Raw genomic sequence first — 22960 nt, 5'->3', positions numbered from 1 at the left:
TAAACGCTTAGCTAGTTTACCTTCTTTTTGAGGCTAAGTCCTCATATATCAGTAATACGTAACAACAACAGAAACAAAAATTGCAGTCATTTATTGACCAACTACTATGTGCTAAATCCTATGCAAAGTTCTTCATGGGAAGAGCCAAACCTCAGAAGGAGCTGGCTTCGATGAGGAGATGCCAAGGCCAGCATCCTCTCTTGGGTGCCTCTCTTTAAGATAAGGAGGGGCTCCCCCTGAAACCAGAGTCCTGCAGGCTTCTCTCTTTTCCCTAGACCACCACACGTTGCCCTCTAACCTGGAGACTGCTTAATGACCAGGAAGGGTTTTAAAGTGGGACACACTTAGTTTCAAATCCTATTTCTGCTTCCCACTAGCTGCGGGCTTTGGACATGTTACTCAGCCTTTCTGGGCCTCAGTTTCCTCAGCTGTAAAATGGGAATAGTCACCAGGGTCCACCTTACATTATTAATAGAATACCTAGTTCAGTGTCATGCCTGTAGAAGGCACTCAGTGAGTCCGAGAGTTCTTCCCTTCTTCTTCCTCTCCTCTGTCATGGGATGGTTGCTTGGGAACAGTTCAAGTTACCTGGTACAAAAAGTCTGTTTCTGGATGACTCATTTTTTTAGCTCTGAAACTGCCTGGGCCCTGCTCATCATGCCTCCAACCCTAATCAGCACAGAGTATTCAAGACTCCACATGATAAACTTCTCACACATGCATTGGTTGAATGGCAAATAGACCAATGTTACGTAGTTCTCTATGAGGCGTCCTGGATATAACATTCTGGATTTAAATAATTAGACTTTGGGGTAACAAAGTATATAGCTCTCTTTGCCCATCGTGTAACAATAGAAGTTCTTGAATTGGTTTTGATGTGTTTTTACTGTCTGTTCCGTGAGCTCTCACTTCCTCTTATGACTGTGACTTTTTGCAGTCCCCTCTTCTGATACGTGGCTTACAGAGGCACAAGTGTGTAAAGGTAGGGTCTGCATTGATGTATAAGTAAAGTAAGAATGTAAAGTGCAAGAAAGCTCACAAGCCAGGTAGAATCCTGTTTCATTTGTAAAATAGTATTCACGCCTACGGTCTCACAACTTTCCTCAACACAGGAATGCCAGGTACAGCCAGGCAGGCTGTGCACTACACAACCAGTGGTGCCCAAATAACACCCGAAATGGTCGTATGAACAGTGTGAGGCCTGGCCTCGGCCTCCCAAAACCCCTTGTGCACACACAGAGATACTTAAAAAAAGAAACCTTAGTTTTGTCCTGTGAAGTCACAGGAAGTTCCTGGAATCATCACGAAAGGTTTTGCTTACAGTTAAAACATGGTCTTCTTTCTTAATGTCTGACTTCTTAAGTTTCTTTCTTTTTAGAGCCTCTGTAACCATTTCTGAATAAGACACTTCAAATGACAGCTCCTCAGCCTCTGGTGGAATGTTCTTTTCTAGATAATCATCATCTAAAGACAAAACAAAGAATATAGACCATTTAATATGCCATTTAATCAATCAATACTATTTGCTATAAAATAAATTCAAAATATTTACAAGTGAATCCACAAGCACGTTATAGTGTTTATATGCAAGGAAAAGCAGCAGACTCACCCCGAGGAATTCAGTTAAACAATGATGTCGCATCACAGACCTCCACATGGACATACTTTTATCATCACTGCCCAAACAATTTAATCTGAGTGTTTTAAATTTTAGATTTGCATGTCTCATGAAAGTTGCTGAAGATTATTAAAAGAAAGTCCAAAATGGGGTATCTATATATATTCTTATGATATTAAACTTAAGCTCATCTAGACCCAGTGTCACTGTTATGGGTAAGCAGAAGCTTAAAGCAGAGGAAGAAAGGGTGGAATCTGCTAGAATTCCTCTCTACTTTGACTCCTCTTGTTTCTCTTCTCACCTGTGGAATATCTGCCTCCTAAGGTTTGTTCAAATTCCATTTGTATTTCATGGCTAAATCTGTTTAGGTGAATTAATCGGAATTTGTTATTTAATATTGGTTAACTGATCTTGTATGACATACATTGAGAAAAAGCTGAATGAGTGATAAGTAGTACCCCTTAAAAACGTTTTTCTCAAGCTAATTAGAAAATTAAGACAAAAGATTCATTGAGCAAAAACAAGTGAATCCATAAATCATTTGGGCAATCCTAACCTGATTTCTGATTCAGATTTCAGCTTGTCATCTGGTTTCACTGCCTGGCAAAACTGTTCACATGCAAAGTGAATAATTATTTTATTATAAAAAGAACTCATTCTCTTTTGCCCTCTGCTGTAGGCACTGACTAGGGGACTACCAAGTAAAACAAAAGGAACAAAAGGCAGAATTTAAAAAAACTTAGTTAATTTTACATTAAAATTAGGTGGAGAAATTTGTAAGTCAACAGATATAAAAATTCTGAATAGTTTTTTTCAGATGCTAATTAAAAACACAATAATAAATGAGCGCAGCGAGAACTTAGAAAACAGCAAAGGGACGCCAGGCACGCTGACTCACGCCTACAATCCCAGCACCTTGGGAGGCCGAGGTGGGCAGATCACCTGAGGTCAGGAATTTGAGAACAGCCTGGCCAACATGGAGAAACCCTGTTTCTACTAAAATTACAAAAATTAGCCAGGCATGGTGGTAGGCACCTGTAATTCCAGTTACTCGAGAGGCTGAGGCAGGAGAATCACTTGAACTCGGCAGGCAGAGGCTACAGTGGGCTGAGATTACACCACTGCACTCCAGCCGCCTGAGTGACAAGAGCGAAACTCTTGTTTCAAAAAAATAAAATAAAATAAAATAAAATAAAGAAAATGGCAAAGGGAGAGCTATGATGTTCTCTTGTTATACAGGGGCTTGCATTCAAAACAGAGGAAGATAAACAAATAGAACTCTAATAACTACCTACGCATCTATGAAGAGACTCTTTGGAGAGCAGCGATTAAGCAGGCCAATGCTCCAAACCACAGGACCACTCCACGCAGACGGCTAGCTTTTAGTGGCATGATTTCAACTAAGTCACAGTATGGCAACAAATAGAATGATGTAGAATACGAATGTCTGGCAAGTCCCTTCTTTTTTTATTTTTATTTTTTCTTATCAGCCTTATTGAGATACACTTCACATGCCATTCAATTCGCCCATTTAAAGTATACCTGCCAATGGTTTTTAGCATATTCACAGAGTGGTACGACCATCACCATGATCAATTTTAGAACATCCTCATCACCTCAACATCTTTGATTTTTGAAGCCAAAGCTGAAAAAAGTACAGGCTCCATTATTTACAAAAAGAATGCACATATTTTGGGAAAAACTAAGAAATCACAAAAGTATGGCCAAAAGGGGCCTATTTCCTACAAGGAGGATCTGAGATTCCATACGGAGCCCATCTAGGGAGCCCGCCTCTCAAGTGGAAGAGGTCCAGATAAAAGCATCCCCGGCAGCCCTGTCAGGGCAGGCTGCTCTGGTGCTGCGTATGCCTGAGCAGAAAGTAGAGATCCTCAGAAGAGGCCTACTTCCTGGCCTGCCTGAAACGGTGGAGCAGACCACATCACTCGGGAAAGAGCCTTTAAAGCAAAGACACTACCCACAGGAGGAGTTTCTACATGATGAGGTGGTCGTGAAGGAGGAAAAGATTCTGCCTCCAATCTGGCTTAGTTAATTTTGTCTTGTGTGACACAATGGGGTGTTCGGAGTTGGGTGGGAGGAGTGAGTGCTAGAAGTGACAGAATCACAACAGGGAGAAAAGCACACTTACACTTTGCTTTTAGAAATTCACTGCTAACTGTACTGAGTGCCAGGACAAAAGCGAGAAGACACAGCTGAAGTTCAATGGGAGGCACGCCACTCACCACTGACTGCGTTCTGCACTGGCTGTCCCGGCTCCGGTGATCCATTGGAATGAACTGGGAGATCTGGAATGGTCTCAAGTATAGCCTGCCAAGCAAAGGAAGATGAATACAAAACATTGTACCATAAATACCGTCCACCCCACATTTCAGCCTGACTTATGTTCTGCAGTATACAACAGTTATTTTCACAAAAAAAAGGCCATTCTTGGTTTCATGAAGGGGCTGCATCTGATTTCCTGTTTCTGCATTCAGTTTGGATGGTGAGCTTACACAGGTTTCACAAAAGGGAACAGTGTAAGGTCCATATAACTGTACTTTCCTAGCTCTTAAATATTTGCGGCTTATACCTTTGCTAAGACGTAGAAATTATGAGGCCTGATGTCACATAATTTGATATTGCTGCTTATACCTTCGCTAAGATGTAGAAATTATGATGCCTGATGTCACATAATTTGATAATTATAATATCATTTGTTAATGAATCTTCATGCATTTTTGTCTTACTTATATTAATTATATTATGTTAATATAACATTAACATATTAATTCCCTCGCAGCAAAATACAGAGTGATAGTAACTAACAAAATATTAGGTATCTTTTCTAATTCAATTTCCCCTCTTAATTAATTTTGTACTTTTTAAATTGAAATCCTGCCAGAGCACTGAACTCCTCTGCAGGATGATCACAAGTTGAGTATCTATCCTTGTAAAGGCCTGTGAAGCAAGCTACTGCCTATGTCTGGATGGGTATCAGTAAAAATTTACACACAAATCCTATCAAAACAATTTACATGTAAATCTTATAAATTTTAATATGGGAGTTATCTGTGAATATGTGATAGTGAAATCTGCTACTCCATCAAGAATATTTTATATGCTATTCACACATAAAATGTTTTCCCCTAGAGCCTGATTTTTTTTTATTCTTGTATTTATTTAGCAATAATTGAACACCTGCTTCATGAAAGGTCTTTTATCAGATACTACAAGTTGCACAAAGGAGTCTTGAATTCTGAGCCTCATGATCTCCTTTTATTCCTATTTTATTTCAAAAAAGTTGATACAATTATAATTGTGTAAATGGCATATGAATAGGTGCCCAATTATTGAAACACAGATGCCCAATTCCTATAATTGGTGGAAGAATGACAAACTGTAAAAAGGTCTAGGGTCATGCAGGTTCATTGTCTGGCAGATCTTTGGTGGCCCTACAAGTAACACCACGGAATAAAGATTACCCACACACTCAAATCCTTAAAGAGATGTGGACAACTTTTCTCTTTCCTTAAGTTTTCCAACAAAGAAATGCTTTGTCAGACTTTGAAATAACTTACCTATGGGCGAGAAGATTCTTTTGAAAATTGATAAGACTTTTTTATTTATTTAGGCCTTGAAACGGATGGTTTGGGATACTTAAACCTACTGAATGTCATTTTCTTAATTTTCTCTGACGGTTTAACTGGCCCCTAGCCAGTTAATTCTACTGAATGAGTGCCTGCTCTTTGTAATGTAAATCATTGTGGGACTTTCTTGAGGGAGGCAGAAATTTGAGTCATAATCCCTGCTCTTGAGCTACTTACAATGAGAAGAACAGAGTAACACTTACAAAGCATTAGGAAAAGACAATCAAGCCACTGTTAAGAACTAATTTCTGTAATCCCAGCTGCAAATGTTATTGGAGAGCGACTGAGAGGGAAGAGGTGCTGCCCAGAAGGTTTCCACTGATGAGGTGGTTGGACTTGAGCTGGAACTTAAGGAATAATGAAAAGGACTTCCAAAGGCAGAGGAGACAGGCAGAAGCATTCAGGCCAGACGGAGATGGAAGCAGAAACTTCAGGCATGGAAATATCTGAAGCATTTCAGCACCGGGGATCATGAAGAGACTGGGGTACCGGGAGTCGAGTCATGGTATTAGAAAAACACAAGAAATAAATTAATCAGAAGAGTCAGTGCAAATTCTGGAAGGTTTTGAAAGCCAGGTCAAGGAGTTGAGACTTAGAATCCTCAGGGTTAGAAACAAAACAGAGCAAGACAAAGACATGCGCATTCTTGTGTTACAGCGGGAGAATGATTCATGGTGGAGATGAAGGAACAGTGGCAGCCAGTAAATGGTACCTGAGTTGGGATGTAGATTGAGCAGGAAGGCTAGATGTTTGACATACATTATTTTAAAACATCCGTTCCTCATTAAGGATCATATTACAACTAGCATTGTTTTTTTATTTGTACTAGTGATTTTAATGTATTTTAAATATAAAGACCACCCCCATTTAAAGCAACCTTCCCAGCTTGTTCATAACTGAGCTCACTGTTTCCCTAATGTGCTCAACCACATGTGTTTCTCGCCAGGGCTTTCACTGCTAAGGAAAGTGACAGAATCACAATGGGTGCTTTCCCTCTGCTGAAAGTTGCTCTGCTGCCCTAGTTACACCAAGCTAGGATTGGAAAGTAGAGTATGAGGGGTTATTATGTTTAATTTTAAATTGTAGGAGCCTGGTACTATTTGCTATAGTTTTCTCTTATAACTAGACTTTGACTAACGTTATCTGGTATGTCCTCCATATTCAATAAAGATTATACAAAACATTTTCAATGCTCTGTTCACTACTTAAAATTTCATTGACTCAAAATATGTTTCTGGTATCTCTGACTGGCGGTTTGCTTTTTGCTCATGGTTTGAGTTTCTGTGCTATATGACACCATGTACTAAAGCCACCTGTGCTTGATTCAGTAAAGACAGTAAGGCTCCTCATCTTCTTGTTCTGCAACCAAGATCAGAATGGACAAATCCACAACTAGCAAACACTGTCAAATTCCCCAGAGACCAACTTAAGGAAGCCACATTCACTGACAAATATGCAATACATTTTAAACACTTGCAAAATCTATTCAACATGAATTTAAAGGTATTCTGATGATGTCTTGAATTAAAATATAATTCACATCTGAAATTATTACCTAAATATCAAGACAATGAGAATATTAAATACCAGACATCCATGAGAATAGCCAAAGTATTATTCAGAGATTCTTAACTTTAATGCAAATGACTAAAATTAAGTGAAATATCTTCATACTCTAAGAGATGAGAAAAATTACCCAAGTAGAGCCAAGACAGAATGTAAAAAAAAATAAGGTTTAAATAAATTACTGCAATAGGAAAAAATAGCCACAATTAAATAAAGTTAGTTATCTCTTTAAAAATATTGCTGCTGGAAAGATTAGGCATACATAGGAATGGTGAGATAGGGGAAATCGCTGTACTTTTCTACTCAATTTTGCTGTGAACCTAAACTGCTCTAAAAAATAAAGTTCTGCCTGGGCAATATAGCAAGACCTCATCTCTACCTAAAAAAAAAAAAAAAAAATTTAGCTGGGCATGGTGGTGCACACCTGTAATCCCAGTTACTGGGGAAGCGGAAGTAGGCAGACAGCTTGAACCCAGTTGTTCAAGGCTGCAGTGAGCCATGATCACGCCACTGCAGTCCAGCCTGGGTAATAGAGCAAGACTTTCTCTCAAAAATAAATAAATAAGAAACAATAACATTTATTAATTTAAAATATATTGCTGATATGGGCAACTATTTACAGTCTGATTAAGACATAACACACACATTTTAGAAACAAAAATGAATAATATTTACCATCACAGATAATTTTAAAATTATAATGTAAATAAACATACGTATATGTGTGTGTATACACACACACACAATAAATTTATAACATACCTTGAAATTCGAAATAAATTGTATATCTTGCTAAAGCAAATATACATTACCAAAATTCATACAAATTGGGATAGAAAATAATCTAACCCTTAAATTACATCCATTAAAAAATTAAACAGGCCCAGTGTGGTGGCTCACACCTGTAATTCCAGCACTTTGGGAGGCCAAGGCAGGTGGATAACGAGGTCAGGAGTTTGAGACCAGCCTGGCTAATGTGATGAAACCCAGTCTCTACTAAAAATACAAAAATTAGCCATGCATGGTGGCATGCGCCTGTAGTCCCAGCTACTTGGGAGGCCAAGGCAGGAGAATGGCTTGAATCTGGGAGGCAGAGGTTGCAGTGAGCCAAGATCGCACCACTGCACTCCAGACTGAGTGATAGAGCAAGACTCCATCTCAAAAAGATAAAATAAAATAAAATAAAAATAAACAAGCTGGGCGCAGCAGCTCACGCCTGTAATCCCAGCACTTTGGGAGGCCGAGGCGGGGGGATCACCTGAGGTCAGGAGTTCAAGACCAGTCTGACAAACATGGTGAAACCCTGTCTCTACTAAAAATACAAAAAAATTAGCCGGTCGTGGTGGCGGGCACCTGTAATCCCAGCTGCTCAGGAGGCTGAGGAAGGACAATCGCTTGAACCCAGGAGGCGGAGGTTGCAGTGTGCCGAGATCGCGCCATTGCACTCCAGCCTGGGTGACAAGAGCAAAACTCCATCAAAAAAAAAAAAAAAAAATTAAACAAAGCTTTATGCCTACAATGATACCAGGCTTTGGAGATTTCATAAACAAATTATTAAATATATCAGAAATATATATAAATTATAAATATGTGTAGATTTATATATGTTTATATCATAGTTCAGTAAATGACTCCAAGGTACTGAAAAGAACCCAGGGTTTTCAACATATTTGTACAAAGATTAGAATAACTCTGTAAACAAATTTTAATAAATTGTATGTATAGACTAATCCCATTTACTAGAACGGAGGTTAAAATACTAAAATAGTAGTGAATCAAATTCTACAGGCGCGACGGCTCACGCCTGTAATCCCAGCACTTTGGGAGGCCGAGGCGGACAGATCACGAGGTCAGGAGATCGAGACCATCCTGGCTAACATGGTGAAACCTCATCTCTACTAAAAATACAAAAAAAAATTAGCTGGGTGTGGTGGCAGGCGCCTGTAATCACAGCTACTCAGGAAGCTGAGGCAGAAGAATGGCGTGAACCTGGGAGACGGAGCTTGCAGTGAGCTGAGATTGTGCCACTGTACTCTAGCCTGGGTGACAGAGTGAGACTCCGTCTAAAAAAAAAAAAAAAAAAAAAAAAATAACATAACACAATAAATTGGGTTCATCTAAGAAATGAAATATAATTATAGTTCAATATAAGAAAAACCTATCAATGTAATTTCCTAAATTAATTGATTAAAGAAGGAAAACAATACATTCATCTTAACAGATATTGGAAAATCATTTGATATAATTCAAACTCCATTCCTGATTAAAATATTTATAAGGCTCAGAACCCTAGAATAAATACTCTCCTTAATGATGAAACATTAGAAGAATTCATAAGAAAAATCCAGAACTTATCAAATGATCCTCATAATTATTAATCAACGTTGTAAGTGATTGTGGTCAGTCCTCTAAGGGAAAAAAATGAGATGAGTAATTATTTTACATATTGAGTCAATAAAATTTTCAGTATATGCAGATGAGTTCTGAGAAAAGTCATAAAATTAAATGAAAAATTTTTAGCAGTAGAAAAGCTTCAGGAAGGAAGCTAAAGGAGACACTGTTACAAGAAACAAAACAACCTACTTTCCTTATATATCTGCAAAACAAGCTAGAAAATATCATTAAAAATCTTACGATTTAAATACCAGTGCAAACTAGCATGTGTGAAAATGTGTGTAAGACTTAAAGGAATAAATTATGAAACCTCACTGAAGGATAGAAGGCATAAATAAATGGAAAAACACAATTATTATTCCTCAATGGGAAGACTCAATGTTTTGAGATGTGAATTCTCTCTCCAACAATAATCTTTAAATTCAATGAAATTCTTAATAAAGTCACAACAAGATTTTTTACAGGGTAGTCCTAGCCTTTTTCTATGTTTATCTGGAAGAAAAAATTTCTAAGAAGGGCCAAAGGAAATTCTAATGCAGACTTTGATGAGGGGGAACCTACTCTAACAGATTTCAAAAACAAACCATAGAGACAGACATCTGCAAACCTGGCGGTTTTACTTCTCATAAAGTTGGCATTTCAAACGTGCAGAAAAGATGAAAGACTAGGGGAAAGATACGGGTTAGGTCATGGCTATCTTATGGAAAAGATAATTTAGGTTCCCTTCTTCATACCATTTTACAACGTAAATTCCAGTAGGGCAAGTTGCTGGGGCCCCCTGAAGTCTTGGGGATGACAGTAAATTGGCCCCAGGAATTTAGCCTGGCAGGAGAACTTTATCTTTACAGGTGTCACAGACAGGACCCCTGAAGCCCTGGCCCCTGCTTCATTTGATGACTGGATATCCCTCCTTCTGGAAGACTCGGAAACCCAACTGGGATCCCTGTGGTTCCTTATAACCAAGAAGCACAGGACCCTAAATGTAGTTACCAAAGCATTAACTCGGCATCTGTGAGCCACTCCAGCAAATAACCATTTTGTTTAACTTTTCTAAAAGATACTCTGAGTAACAAATAATCCAAGGTAAGTTGAAGGCCAGTGCCAGTGAGGTATTTTTTAGACCCAATACTGCTGAAACTTTTATTTATATCATTACTGGCATTCAATCTACCTTCAGAAAAAAACAAAATGAAAATAAAAACAAAATCTGGGTGATTAACTTATCTGGACAGCTCTATAACTGCCACAAAAGACCGTTTTCTTTCTCTTATACCCTCAAACTGGCAAGAAGCCTATTTGTAGACCATATGCGCTCAATAAGAATTTGCTGAGTGAATGACTGAATGAACCAATGATGCGAAGAAGTTCGCAGCTAAGAATAAAGAAATAGAAAAATATGACCAACAGTCTTATCAGAAATAAAATTGTGGCCATGGAGCGGCCATGAAAGCACCTAGAAAGGAAGGCATGCCTACCATCCTCTTCTTTGGCAACTCAATCACACAATCGTCCTCCTTCAAGTTCTGCTGGTGCGTGCGTGGAACCACATGCAGTCCTGTGCTGCTGCTTGTACGAAATGCTGGGGGTGTTAAAGCCAACTACAGAGGCCGACAAGGGGTCCGACCATGTCAGGAGCTCCCCCGTTAACTAGAAAGTGTTGGAGAACCACCGCAGGCTGTAAGCAAGACTTGTATTTTAGATCAATGACTTGAGGCTCTGGGAAGGATGGATTTGAAGAGAATAAAGCTAAAGTCTGGAGATCACTCAGGAGGCTGCTTCAGCAGTACGGAGGATAACGATGAGTTTCTGTACTAAGAGGCTGTATACGACAGGAGGGGAGCAGAAAGATTTTACAACCATTTACATGATGAAATTCACAGGTCTCAGAGATGGGCATGAAGAGGGGAGGAGGTAGGCAGAGTTGAGGCTGCCACGCAGGGGTGCCTGTTGGGCACATGGGTGCCACAAGTTGCGATGGAAGATAAAGGATCTTGGGCAAGTCCTCAGAGCACGAGTCCCCAGTCACAAGGGAACAGCACAACTGTGTAAGATCTACCGCAGGTCACTCCTTATTCCAACAGTTACCAGACTTTGTGAATGACTGACTTTGTTTTCATTAATAAATGGGGTGAATTTGAGGTGATGTCTAAAATACAGACACTCTCACTCATTTGCATCCCAACGCTGGGTCTTGAATGGGAAAGAGCTGATTTACAGCCAGTGGGTCAGATATTGTGGGCATCCCTCAGCCTATTTATGCCATAACCTACAGAGTTATTAGTAAAAGATAAAAGTCACTCACATTATTTTATTCCTCTTACATGATCACTGTGCAACAAAACAAAACAATAGCATAAACAAAAATCTAAAAACACAACAACAAAGCAAATCTATATGGGGCTAACAGCATTATCTCCCTAAACAACAGGGATTTCCTAGGAATGTGTCATGCATGTAAATGTCGTCAGCTCCTTGTTTCTCGAAATGGACAGGGGTTGAGAAACAACTGCCCCAGCAGAACCTTTGAACGTGCCACCTCCATCTGAGTGCCTATTGTGCTAACCGCTGCCTTCCATCAACCTGCCACTGGAAAACCACTGCCTCGTCTAATGGGGTCTCTGTCTTCTGTGGAGGGTCTATAATATCCTCCCTGCAGAGCACCTGCTCAGAGACACTGACTGGGGATTCGCAGTGGGGGTGACGGGAGGGGGAATGACAAACATTTTTGACGAAACAAAAGTACAAGTTCTGCTATTTAAGACCAAGTGAATGAATTCATCTGAAGGCAAAGAGTTTGCATGAGTGAGTCCTGAGAATTAAGGCTGGAAATGTAGGCATAGTGGAGAGTCTTCAATATCAACATGAAAGTTTTGAATTTATCCTGTGGGTAAAAGGAACTTCTGGGTTAAGATGGCAGTTAAGCCACATCATCAAACCTCTGGGATTTTTCTAAGTGAACTCAGCCGAGAAGACCAAAGTTAACAAATTTCTCCAAATTGAGAGAGAGAGATATATATATCCTTTGAATTCTCACTGCAGTGATATATTAATTCATGGAGTCCTCTTTCATTTTGAGCCTCTTTCTTCCTAATTTTTACAAAGTCAGTAATTCTACCAGCAGCTGTGGTTTCCTTGCGATCTCAGTTCAAGTATTTTTTAAATGTTTTCAAGAATTGCTTCTTCTTACCTTCCTACATTAGTTGCATTGACTTGCAACTGTACCTTGACATGTAACCGTGCTGACATGGATGACTTACCACAGAGTCACTCCTGGGAACTGCAAAACTCCCTTCTTTATCCTGGGACGCGTCAGACAGGGTAGTACTGTTGAGAGAAGCATCATCTGGCTAAAAGGAGAAATAAAAGTACCATTCTTATTCAGGCAAATACTTTCTAATGTGTTTGTGTATTCTCTTCTGTGTTCATACTGAGATATGTGTGGCAATATATGCAATCATGACTGCCTGTGCATAGACAATTGCATCCAACTGCTAGTGCAGCATTACTATGAGCCACCTAGGTGCCTAGCCCTCTAAGGACACTGGCCTCTGTGGCAGACACTGATGTGCCTGCCACAAACTCTATTTGCCTTAACAATATCTTGGTTTTGTTCCAGGGAATTGGGGTGAATCAAAAAACCTGATTTCCAGTCTCATTTGCAGTTAAGAGGGGTCACGTGGCCAACAAGGTGTAAGTGAAACTTTACCAAGTGTATTTACTAAGAAAAAAAACAGGTTCAGCTGATACATGCTCATGATAGGACCACAGATGACAGCCTGGAGCTGCCAAGCATCTTGTACAAATGAGGAAAACAGGCACCGAGAAGAAGTCAGGGACAGAAAAGCAAGCCTGGCTGTGTCCATGCAGCTGGCCTATCAGACATGGGCCACCCATCTGAAGGGTCTCCATGTGAAGCAAAATAACTCCAACTTTTTGATTACATGTATCCAAACACAAACTTAACTGGACTAATCTCATAATCTTTTTTAGCAGATTCTATGACTGTTTTTTGTAGTGAATAGAATTTAGTAGCCATAGTATCAAGGTTTTTTTTTTGTTTGTTTTTTGTTTTTTAATAAAGCTAGAACTAAGAGATTTTTGTTGTAGTGTAGTATGGTGCCACTGAAATTAAGATGTGATATTATTTTCTTCAGCAACAAAACTCACTGCAAAATTTAATGCATTTGATTAAATGGCATTCTTCATTTTGCTTGACTATTTTCTCAATTTTCTAGAGACATTATACATTACTTTACAAAATGAACAAAGATCTTTTTTTTCTTTTTTAAAGAAACAAGTAAGAAACAAGAGCTAGTACAAGAAATTTAAGTTGGCTGGGCATGGTGGCTCACGCCTGTAATCCCAGCACTTTGGGAGGCTGAGGCAGGAGGATCATCTGAGGTCAGGAGTTTGAGACCAGCCTGGAAAACATGGTGAAACCCCATCTCTACTAAAAATACAAAAATGAGCCGGGCGTGGTGGTGCATGCCTGTTGGGAAGCTGAGGCAGGAGAATTGCTTGAACCTGGGAGGCAGAGGTTGCAGTGAGCCAAGATTGTGCCATTGTGCTCCAGAATGGGCGACAAGAACAAAACTCTGTCTCAAAAAAAAAAAAAAGAAATTTAAGTCAATATGGTGAAACTGACAAACTACCTCCCCTGCCACCCAAATAACTACAAATGGCAGAAAAACATATATTTTTTAAAAGAAAAGGTTTTGAATAGCACTGGAAACCAGCCAAGAATTCCACAGCAGGCCAAATGAGAAATATGTAGGTGTAAAGTAAATGAGATTGGTTAGGTAAGTTAAAAATCTCTTCCTAAGAGCAACATAAGATAAAATGTCTAGGAAGGGAAGAGAAAAACAAATAATGTAGAATGAACAAAGAGTAAGAAACGGCCGCAGACAAATAATTAAGACATGTTTAGAAAAATAGGAGCCAGGCTGACCTGTCTTGCCATAAATATGTAGACAGCAACTAAATATAACCCAAGGAAAAAACACCAAAAAGATGCGATCTAAATTAAATGAAACTGTTGCCTTGGGGATGGATGAATTCCTAGCTTGAGTATAGAAGTCTAAGGGAGAAGGAACTCAGGATGCCACAAAAAAAGACACGGAGGGGAGAGCAAGAAATGAAATCAGCTTTTATCTCCCTCATTAGTTTGGTTTTGCATCTGGGGAGCCTGCGTACTAACCGGCCTATCCCCTTTACACACGTTAAAGTTAAGCCCCCCTCACTCACACAAACACACAATCAACAATTTTGGCCTTTCTGGAAAATAGATCTACTCAACTGCAAAGGAAACATACAACAATTTCCTATACAAATCAATCAGAAAAATCAATAAAGTCCAGCTCTATGCCTCTGCAGAAAACTTTAGAGGCCCAGTGAGCTGTAATTCCTTCTACCTGCAATGTGCCGACAGCTTCTGCCTTGAGAATACCTTTCACACACTGTGTCCTTACGTGAAGGCGTAGGGTGAATCCTATCACCCCCCTGCTGTAAAAGATTCTGATAGACAGGGCTGGGAGAGGGGCTGGGGAGGAGGACAAGATGAAACACCTTGGATTGATAGTTGTGGCTGGAAGCTCTCCCTCCACTGGAGGCACAACCTAAAACCTGAAAACACTCGTTGCCACCCAGCGGGAGGCACGCAGGTCCCTGACCACATGGTATTCACATCACTGTGCACTCACAGATTGCCACACATTCCAAAAGCTAATGCGTTCTCTACACGCGATGTTTACATTTCCAAAATAACTTGGAAAAAACTAAACGTTTATATCTATATTGATACTGGAAAAATATTTATACAGGAGTCTGTTATTTTTTCTGTGTGAACCCATGAAGACCTAGCTTTCGTTGACAACATCCTCCACACAGGATATGCAATAGAAAATGATTTTCTGTTGTTGTTTCTGCCTGTAGATCTTTTGTAATGATAGAATTTAGTTATTTTAGATTTACCTATTAAATTATTCTTTACTAAGTTTAACAGCTATGGGTGATGGAGAGATGCGGCTGTGTTTGCTGACAATCTGAATTATGTAGCATCTTTACCTAAGGGAAATGAGAATTTATATCCTTTATTCTACATTTGTATTCATAAATGTTCTGGGCAGAATTATTTGTAATAACTCCAAACTGTAAACAATCCAAATGTCCATCATCAGGTGAACATCAATAGTGGTGTATTTATACAATGGAATATTATTTAGTAACGGACTAAATTCCTAAAACATGCAACAAATGGATGAATATCAAAATTATTATAAATTAAAGAAGCCAGACATAAAAGAACATACTATAATGAGACTTATATGAAACGAGAAACCAAGCTAAGGTGTTAGAAATCACAGCTGGGCTTGCTTCTCCAGGACAGGGGGCCTGCTGACTGACAGGGCCCAGGAAAAATTTCTGGGTAATGGAGATGTTCTATATTTTGATTAACTGTAATTACATGGGTGATAACATTTGTGAAAATTAACTGAAGCTGGGTGTGGTGGTGTACACCTGTAGTCCCAGCTACTTGAGAGGCTGAGGAGGGAGGACCATTGGAGCCCAGGAGTTTGAGGCTGCAGTGAGCTATGATTGTGCCAGTGCTCTCCAGGCTGGACAACAGAGACCCTGTCTCTAAAAAACAAAAAACAAAAACACAACTGAAATTACTGAATTATACATCTAAAATGTATGCACTTATAGTTTGTAAGTTATACTTCAATTTAAGAAAACATAAAAATTATTTGATTTTCTAAAAATAATGTAATTCTTACCTTCTGAGAAACTTAAAAGGGCCATTGCTGCTTTGAACTGAGATGATATTGCTATAATAATGGGTATATTAGAGATTAAAAATTGCTTTGGGACATAATTTGTTTGCCAAACATAAAAAGAGTGAGACAAGCTAAATAAAAATACAATAATGACCAAAAAAAAATTTTCAAATCTGGAGCATGAAGTTGAAGAAAACTAGAAAACAGAGCAAAGAGAGTAATATGAGCTAATTTCACAGAATCCTCAGGGTGTCGCTTTTCTAGCCGGAAGCCTCTGTGACGGGTGCTGCCTTTGTCCGAGTTTTGCTCGGGCCCACTGGATTCATTCCACCCATTTGGCCCAGCAGGCTGCACTTGGCTTGTGCTACTGGCCCAGATCCCATGCCTACCAAGGGCAAGCTAGGTGCAGAGTGGCAAGTAGTATGTGAGCAAGCACAGGGTCCAGCCACAGCATAGAGCCAGGCACGTCGGCTGCAGCAGGGCAGGCAGCTCCAGGTGCCAGTACAGGCACTGGCTCTGTACAAGGCTATGGCTGGACCAGGTGTACCACAGATGACTTCCACTGTGGGCACCAGGGAATGCGGTGGTGCCTAGAAGCTTGGAGATCCGAGGAAATGCAGAGCCCCAAAGAGGGTGTCACAGCCCTGGCTCAGAGAGCCCCTAGGTCTGGGCTCCCTAAAGGGCCACAGCTCTTCTCTCCTAGTTTGCCCACAATGTGGCAAGTGGGAAGCATGTTTCAGACCTGTTTGTGTTACAGCTCTTTCAGTCTCACCATTTGGTGGGTCCCAAGTTCTAGTCCCAGGTCCAGGAAAAATGAGGTACACGGACAACGGGAGGGTAAGCAAGACAGAGAGGAGCTTCACTGAGTGACAGAACAGCTCTCAGGAGACCCCCAGTGGGTAGCTCCTTTCTGCAGACAGGTCATCCTGAAGAGACCTGAAATAGGTAGCCCTTGTAGTCCCTGACATCTGTGTGACTGGCTGAGTCCAGGGGTTTTTATGGGCTCAGAAGGGAGGAAGTGCATGCTGACTGGTCCATGGGTGGCCATGGGTGGGCTTGGAAAAAGCACTACCCAATTGGCTGAATGGTCATCAATGAAGTCCTCAGTCAGGTCAGCAGACTTCACTCAGAGCTGGCAGCCCATCCTCCTGGCTTCAGGCTGTTCCTGGCTTGAAGGTGGGTTTTCACCAGGTACCTGACCCTTTCTGCCCAGCAACCTGTTTGCCTCCCACCATCAACATGCCATCCACAGTGCCTAGGCTGTTCTTGCTGAGGGGTACCTGCAGAGCTGTGCTGAGCTGCCCTCAGCACCCACCTTGGCCTCCCTCCCATGCTGGTTGGTGCCCAAAGTTCAGAAGAGGGCCAAGGCAGCAGGGGGCTGGAGTGTAAGCACTGACCTGAGCATGTGCACACCCTGTGGGGTTGCGACAGCACCCAGGCTGTGCCACAACTTTGCTCCACACTGGAGTGGGCGAAAGGAGCGGGGAGTGGCCAGGGAGCATGAGCAGGCACTTCCAAGCCTGTGGGAGGAGGGGTTTCCCAGGCCACCAAGAGTACAGAGATGCCCGGGTCCAGTGCTGCAGGTGGATGACTGCGGCTGTGCCTGGGAGCACAGGGCTCCCACTCTGCCAACTCAGTAGGGGGCAGGGCTCCCACCTGCTCCTGGCTCCTGCTGGCCCCACAGAAGGCACAACCCTGGCTGCACCTCCCTTGCTATAGCTAGTGTCTTCGCAGAGGCAGCTCCAGAGGGGCCTGCCTTCAATAAAATTTAGGAGCTATTCAAATTCAATTGAAGCAAAGCATCCAATATGTGCTCTTCAAAGATGGGAGTGGGGAGAAAAATAATCTAAGACATAATAGAAGAAAATATCCAGCAATTGAAGAAAGAAAATTACTCTTAGACAGAAAAGACCCACTATGTGCTGACCAGGATGAAAAAGATAAAAAGAAGATCTTTGTGAAAGTTCAGAATTCCAGCAATAAGTTCAAAATAAATTCAAAATTTATAAAATTTAAAAAGCTGCAGAGAGAACAAACACAAAAACCTAGAGAAGTTTATTTATAAAGGAATGAGATCCAGGCAACTAAAATAAGAATAGAAAAAACTTACGGTCACATTAAGGGTGTAACAGTTTGTCAAAAAAAAAAAAAAAAAAAAAAGAGACAGAGAGAAATTCTACTGTACAAGTTTTCCAGGAGAGTGAAGGTTTCCTTTTAAAAATGGACAGTCAGTTGTCACATGTTCCTAATATAACCCCTCCCTGAGACCAGTCTGGTTCGACTTTCATGTAACTAAGTGGTGAGTTGTTTTTTAGTTGCCATTGTAAACCCAAAATACCTGAGACAGGTCTCAGTCAATTTAGAAAGTTTATTTTGTCAAGGTTAAGGATGTGCCCATGACACTGTCTCAGGGTGTCCTGACAACATGTGCCCACAGTGGTCAGAGTACAGCTTGCTTTTATACATTTTAGGGAGACATAATACATCAATCAGTACATGTAAGATTCACATTGGTTTGATCTGGAAACGTGGAACAACTTGAAGCAGGGGCTTCCAGGTCATGGGTAGATTTAAAAGTTTTCTGAATGGGCTGGGCGCAGTGGCTCATGCCTGTAATCCCAGGACTTTGGGAGGCTGAGGAGGGTGGATCACCTGAGGTCAGGAGTTTGAGCCCAGACTGAGCAACATGGTGAAACCCTGTCTCTTCTAAAAATACAAAAAAAATTAGCTGGGTATGGTGGTGCATGCCTGTAATCCCAGCTACTTGGGAGGCTGAGGCGGGACAATCACTTGAACCCGGGAGGCGGAGGTTGCAGTTAGCCAAGATCGTGCCATTGCACTCCAGCCTGGCCAGCAAGAGTGAAACTCTGTCTCAAAAAAGAAAGAAAAATTGATTGGCAATTGGTTATTAGTAGAAAGGAATGTCTGAGTTATGATAGGGTTTGTGGAGACCTAGGTTCTATCATGCAGATGAAGCCTCCAAGTAGCAGGCTTTAGAGAGAATAGACAGTAAATGTTTATCAGACTTCAGGTCTGTGTTGATGCTAACGCTAGAGGGTATAATGAGGCATGTCCAACCCCCTCTTCCACTGTGGCCTGAATGAGATTTTCAGATAACTCTGCAATACCCTGGCAAAGAGAAGGGGTCCATTCAGATAGTTGGAGGCCTTAGAATTTTATTTTTGATTTACACCATGGACCCCCAGGTTGAAGGTCACGCAACATGAGCATAACCAGATGAACCAAGCATGCAACCATGGGTGGAACCTAAGTGCTCAGAATGAGGAACAGGGACTGAAGTAAGCAGACACCATATGGCAGGATCTAGGATCCAATCAGATTGAGCCCTGGCATCACCCCATGGCAGGATTCAGTCAGAGCAGGCCTCCTGGCATCACCTTATTGCAAGATCCAATCAGATCACCCCTCATTACCCTCTAACTATAAAACTTGCTCCAACCCCCAGCTCAGTGAGACAGATTTGAGCATTTCCTCCTATCTCCTTGCCATTTGAGTTGGAAAAAACCTTTCTTGCTGCAAAACTTGGTGCTTCAGTGTTCTTTCCATTTTGCATGGGCAAACTGACCCAGTTTGGTTTGGGACACTAACGGGTATCAACAAGGTATCAGAGCCTCCTAAGCATCCTGTAAGTATAAGGATTAAGTCCACGTGCTAAGGCGGCCACACGAAAGGAAAAAGTTGTTAGTCCGTGCTAAGGCTACTACTACATTGTTTTGCAGTTGTACAAGCCTTGGTTAATTCGCCATTAATTTCTTAGTTTTGTGATTTAAAATAAACCCTTCTACTTGCTTAAAATTAAGTTCCTTAGATTTGCTTTTATATGAAGCAAACAGATATAACTGATTTTTAACAAATGGTCTGATTGTATTTGACAGTAAATTATGAATCAATAGCAAGTACAGCTATTTGGTTATCATTTAAGACACTGGAAACAAACTAAAAGGATTGTTTTACATTTTCAATAAACTAACACCTTGACAGATTATTTCATTTATGTTGACTGTACATAAGGAAGGTGTCTTCTTTTATCTATATAGAAATTGATTTGTAAGGTAGGTTTCTGACTACTGGAGATTGGATTGTAAACATTTTGTAAGTGCTTGGGTTTAGCAGCATGTGTGATTAGAGTCAAGGGTCATTCATACGTAATACACGAACAGACTGTTTAGTGTAAGCAGCTTACTGAAAAATAAATATGTTGTCTATTAATGAGATTATAAGATATTCAATGGACTTTTAAAATCAGGATTATTGAGATATATCATATATGCAATTAACTGTACATAAAGTATATATAACATACAATTTGATGAGTTTTGACAGTTATATAGACCTATGAAACCATCACCACAGTCAAGATAATGAACAAAACAAGCACCCCCCAAAATGGACTCATGCCTCCTTTGAATCTCTAGTTCTCTCCCCTCCTCACCCTCCCTCCTGTCCCCAGGAGCCAATCAATGATCATCTTTCCCCCATTATAGGTTAGTACATTTTCTATCATTTTGCGTGAATCAAATATTTTTGGGTCTGGCTTCTTTCACACAGTATAATTATTCTGAGATCCACCTGTGTTGTGCATATCAATAGTTTGTTGCTTTTTATTGCTGAGTAATATTCCATTTTGTGGACATACCACAATTTTTTTATCCATTTACCTGCAAATGGCCATCTGGATATTTTCAGTTTGGGGCTATTACAAATAAAGCTGCTATAAACATTGTGGATAAGTGTTTGTGTGTATACATATTACTTATGAGTAGAACGGTTGGGTCTTATAGTAGGTATATCCTTAATATTTTAAGATACTGCCAAGTGGATAAAACATTTTACATTCCTAACAACAACATATGAAAGTTCTAATTGCTCTGAATCTTTGGCACTGCTTGGTATTGTCAGTCTTTTTAAGTTTAGCCATTCCATAGGGTATCTAGAAATATTTTATTGTGGCTTTCTTCGCATTTTCATAATCATTAATAACGCTCAGCACCTTTTCACGAGCTTACCTACTCAACTTGAGCTCATTTACCACTGAGTATTTTCCTTAAAAATTATCTAAGGTAGATAAGTATGTTGAAATCTGTGGTTGTCCAGCCATCTTAATTATATTGCACTTTTTTCAAGTTTTGCTCAACCGTCTTGAAGAAATGGCTTATTTCATGCCTACCACCATCCCCCCCAACTATAACTTACCATGGAACCACTTGCCTTGATAACTCTTGGAAGCTCTCTTTCTTCCTTGGTGCCATCCAGCTGATTAGTGTGGTTGTCACAGGTATCACGAGGCTAACAGAGGAAATCAAAGCCACGTTTATCTAGGCATATCTTTCCAAATATGATTGCGTATTCACTATGCATTACTCTAGAGTTTTTATATATAGGTACAGCTGCCTGGAGATATATACAATTAATGACTACCTGGGCATTGATAACAGCACTTACCAATTCATTCATAATTATATTGATCCTCATAAATGCCATGTACTGTAACAGAATTGGTCTCAGAAGCAGACTCTGCTAGCTTCCTGCCAAAACCCACTTTCTTTTCTTTCCTAACTTATGAATATCATGATTTTGCTCCAAGATGCTATGTTCTAACTAAAAAGACTGAGTGTGATCATCTGATGGTTATATCCAGTAAGATATGAATGTAATTCTACTTGGTGGAGTGTCCAGGAAAGCTAATATTTTCTTGTGAAAGTGGATGAAGTCAGCTTCTTTCCGAAGCGTTGACATGGTGCCTGTGATGTCCAGACATCCTGTAAGTATTAACAATTGGCCCATACACTAAGGGGGGCAGAATGGAAAGAAGAAAAAATTGATAGATCCATGCCAGGGCAGCCATACCAGCCTTGGCCTTCCTCCTTAAGCTTCTTGTTTTGTAAGAAAACCTCTAATTGTCTAAGTCTGATCTAACTGACAAAACCATGCTATTTTAAAGTGAGACTTTATGATTGTATTTTGCAATGGTTTGTAAACCAATATCAAGAGAAAATCCAACATCACGAAAAAGAAGTACAGTGATAAACATTCTACGAAAAGCAGATAATTGAGGAAAGAGAAGAACATTTATAATTTTTTTTTAGAGAGATTTGAGAGGCAGTTGCAACAAGAAGTCAGGAACTAAGTATAACAATAAAGGGGAAATCAGTGGAAAAAGAGGCATTCTTGTGAATTAACAGTATGATTGTTGAATTATAAATGCAACAAGGGCCAAGTTATAATTACTCATGGCAAATATTAAAATTAAGTCTCTACAAGAATAATGCAGACAAAATCTACTAGCAGACAAACAGAAAAAAAGATATGGAAAATAACTGACAATTTAAGATATGTGAGTTTAATCCAAGCAGTGAAAGGAAGAACAGAAAAAGTGGAGAGAAAGAAATAATTACAGAAATAATGGGAAGAGAACGTTCAGAATTGAAAGGAAAGGAAGTTATCAGAAACAAAAAGCTGAGTGCTGATGATGATGAGAAAAAGAAAGATTTCATATCCTACTGATATTCAGTTCTCCAACAATAAAAATACACCTACAAGGCTTCCAGAAATATAAAAATGAAAGCAGGATATAAATAAAGGAATAAGTTTTAGGAGGCATCAGACTTCTCAACAATAACACAGTATGAAAAAGCAGATGGGCCAATAGCTATACATTACTGTAGGAAACCGATTTAGGGCCTAGCATCTTGATACTCACCAATTTAGGATTCAAGTTTTTTGGATTATAAAAATTTAGTATCCAGAGACATTTCTTGCCAGATTTGCTCAAAGAGTAAAAGGCACAATCTGCTAAGAAGATGTAACATTCTGTAATACATGTGATTATGTAAGTTGGTATTTTTACTGTTCTACGTAGTCATTTCATTATATTCTCCTTCATCATCCTTCTTCAGGACAGGACAGTGCCTGCCACCTCATTCCATAAACTGCCCAGCAGC

General features: G+C 40.0%; 1 protein-coding gene across 2 annotated transcripts in view; it reads right to left on the bottom strand.

The window, feature by feature from the left end:
- The window catches only part of ARHGAP28 (Rho GTPase activating protein 28), a 59915-nt gene extending 38369 nt beyond the window's left edge, over nt 1-21546 (bottom strand). Inside the window, exons 1-5 of one of the 2 annotated variants that reach the window (XM_011994355.1) lie at nt 21462-21546; nt 21213-21305; nt 12480-12569; nt 3859-3943; nt 1322-1464 (exon numbers count right to left, since the gene is read on the bottom strand). In XM_011994355.1, coding sequence (XP_011849745.1) covers nt 1322-1464; nt 3859-3943; nt 12480-12569; nt 21213-21305; nt 21462-21500 — 450 coding nt within the window. In that variant the 5' untranslated portion in view covers nt 21501-21546. Of the gene's footprint in view, nt 1-1321; nt 1465-3858; nt 3944-12479; nt 12570-21212; nt 21306-21461 lie in introns of those variants that run through there. The other variant, XM_011994356.1, reaches the window with a different exon arrangement.
- Nucleotides 21547-22960: the final 1414 nt, after the last annotated feature.

The sequence above is a fragment of the Mandrillus leucophaeus genome, unplaced genomic scaffold (genome assembly GCF_000951045.1).
Source record: "Mandrillus leucophaeus isolate KB7577 unplaced genomic scaffold, Mleu.le_1.0 Scaffold453, whole genome shotgun sequence".
In the NCBI taxonomy this organism is placed as follows: Eukaryota; Metazoa; Chordata; class Mammalia; order Primates; family Cercopithecidae; genus Mandrillus; species Mandrillus leucophaeus.
Note: the sequence above shows the minus strand (reverse complement) of the source record. Positions and strands in the feature narration are given on the sequence as shown.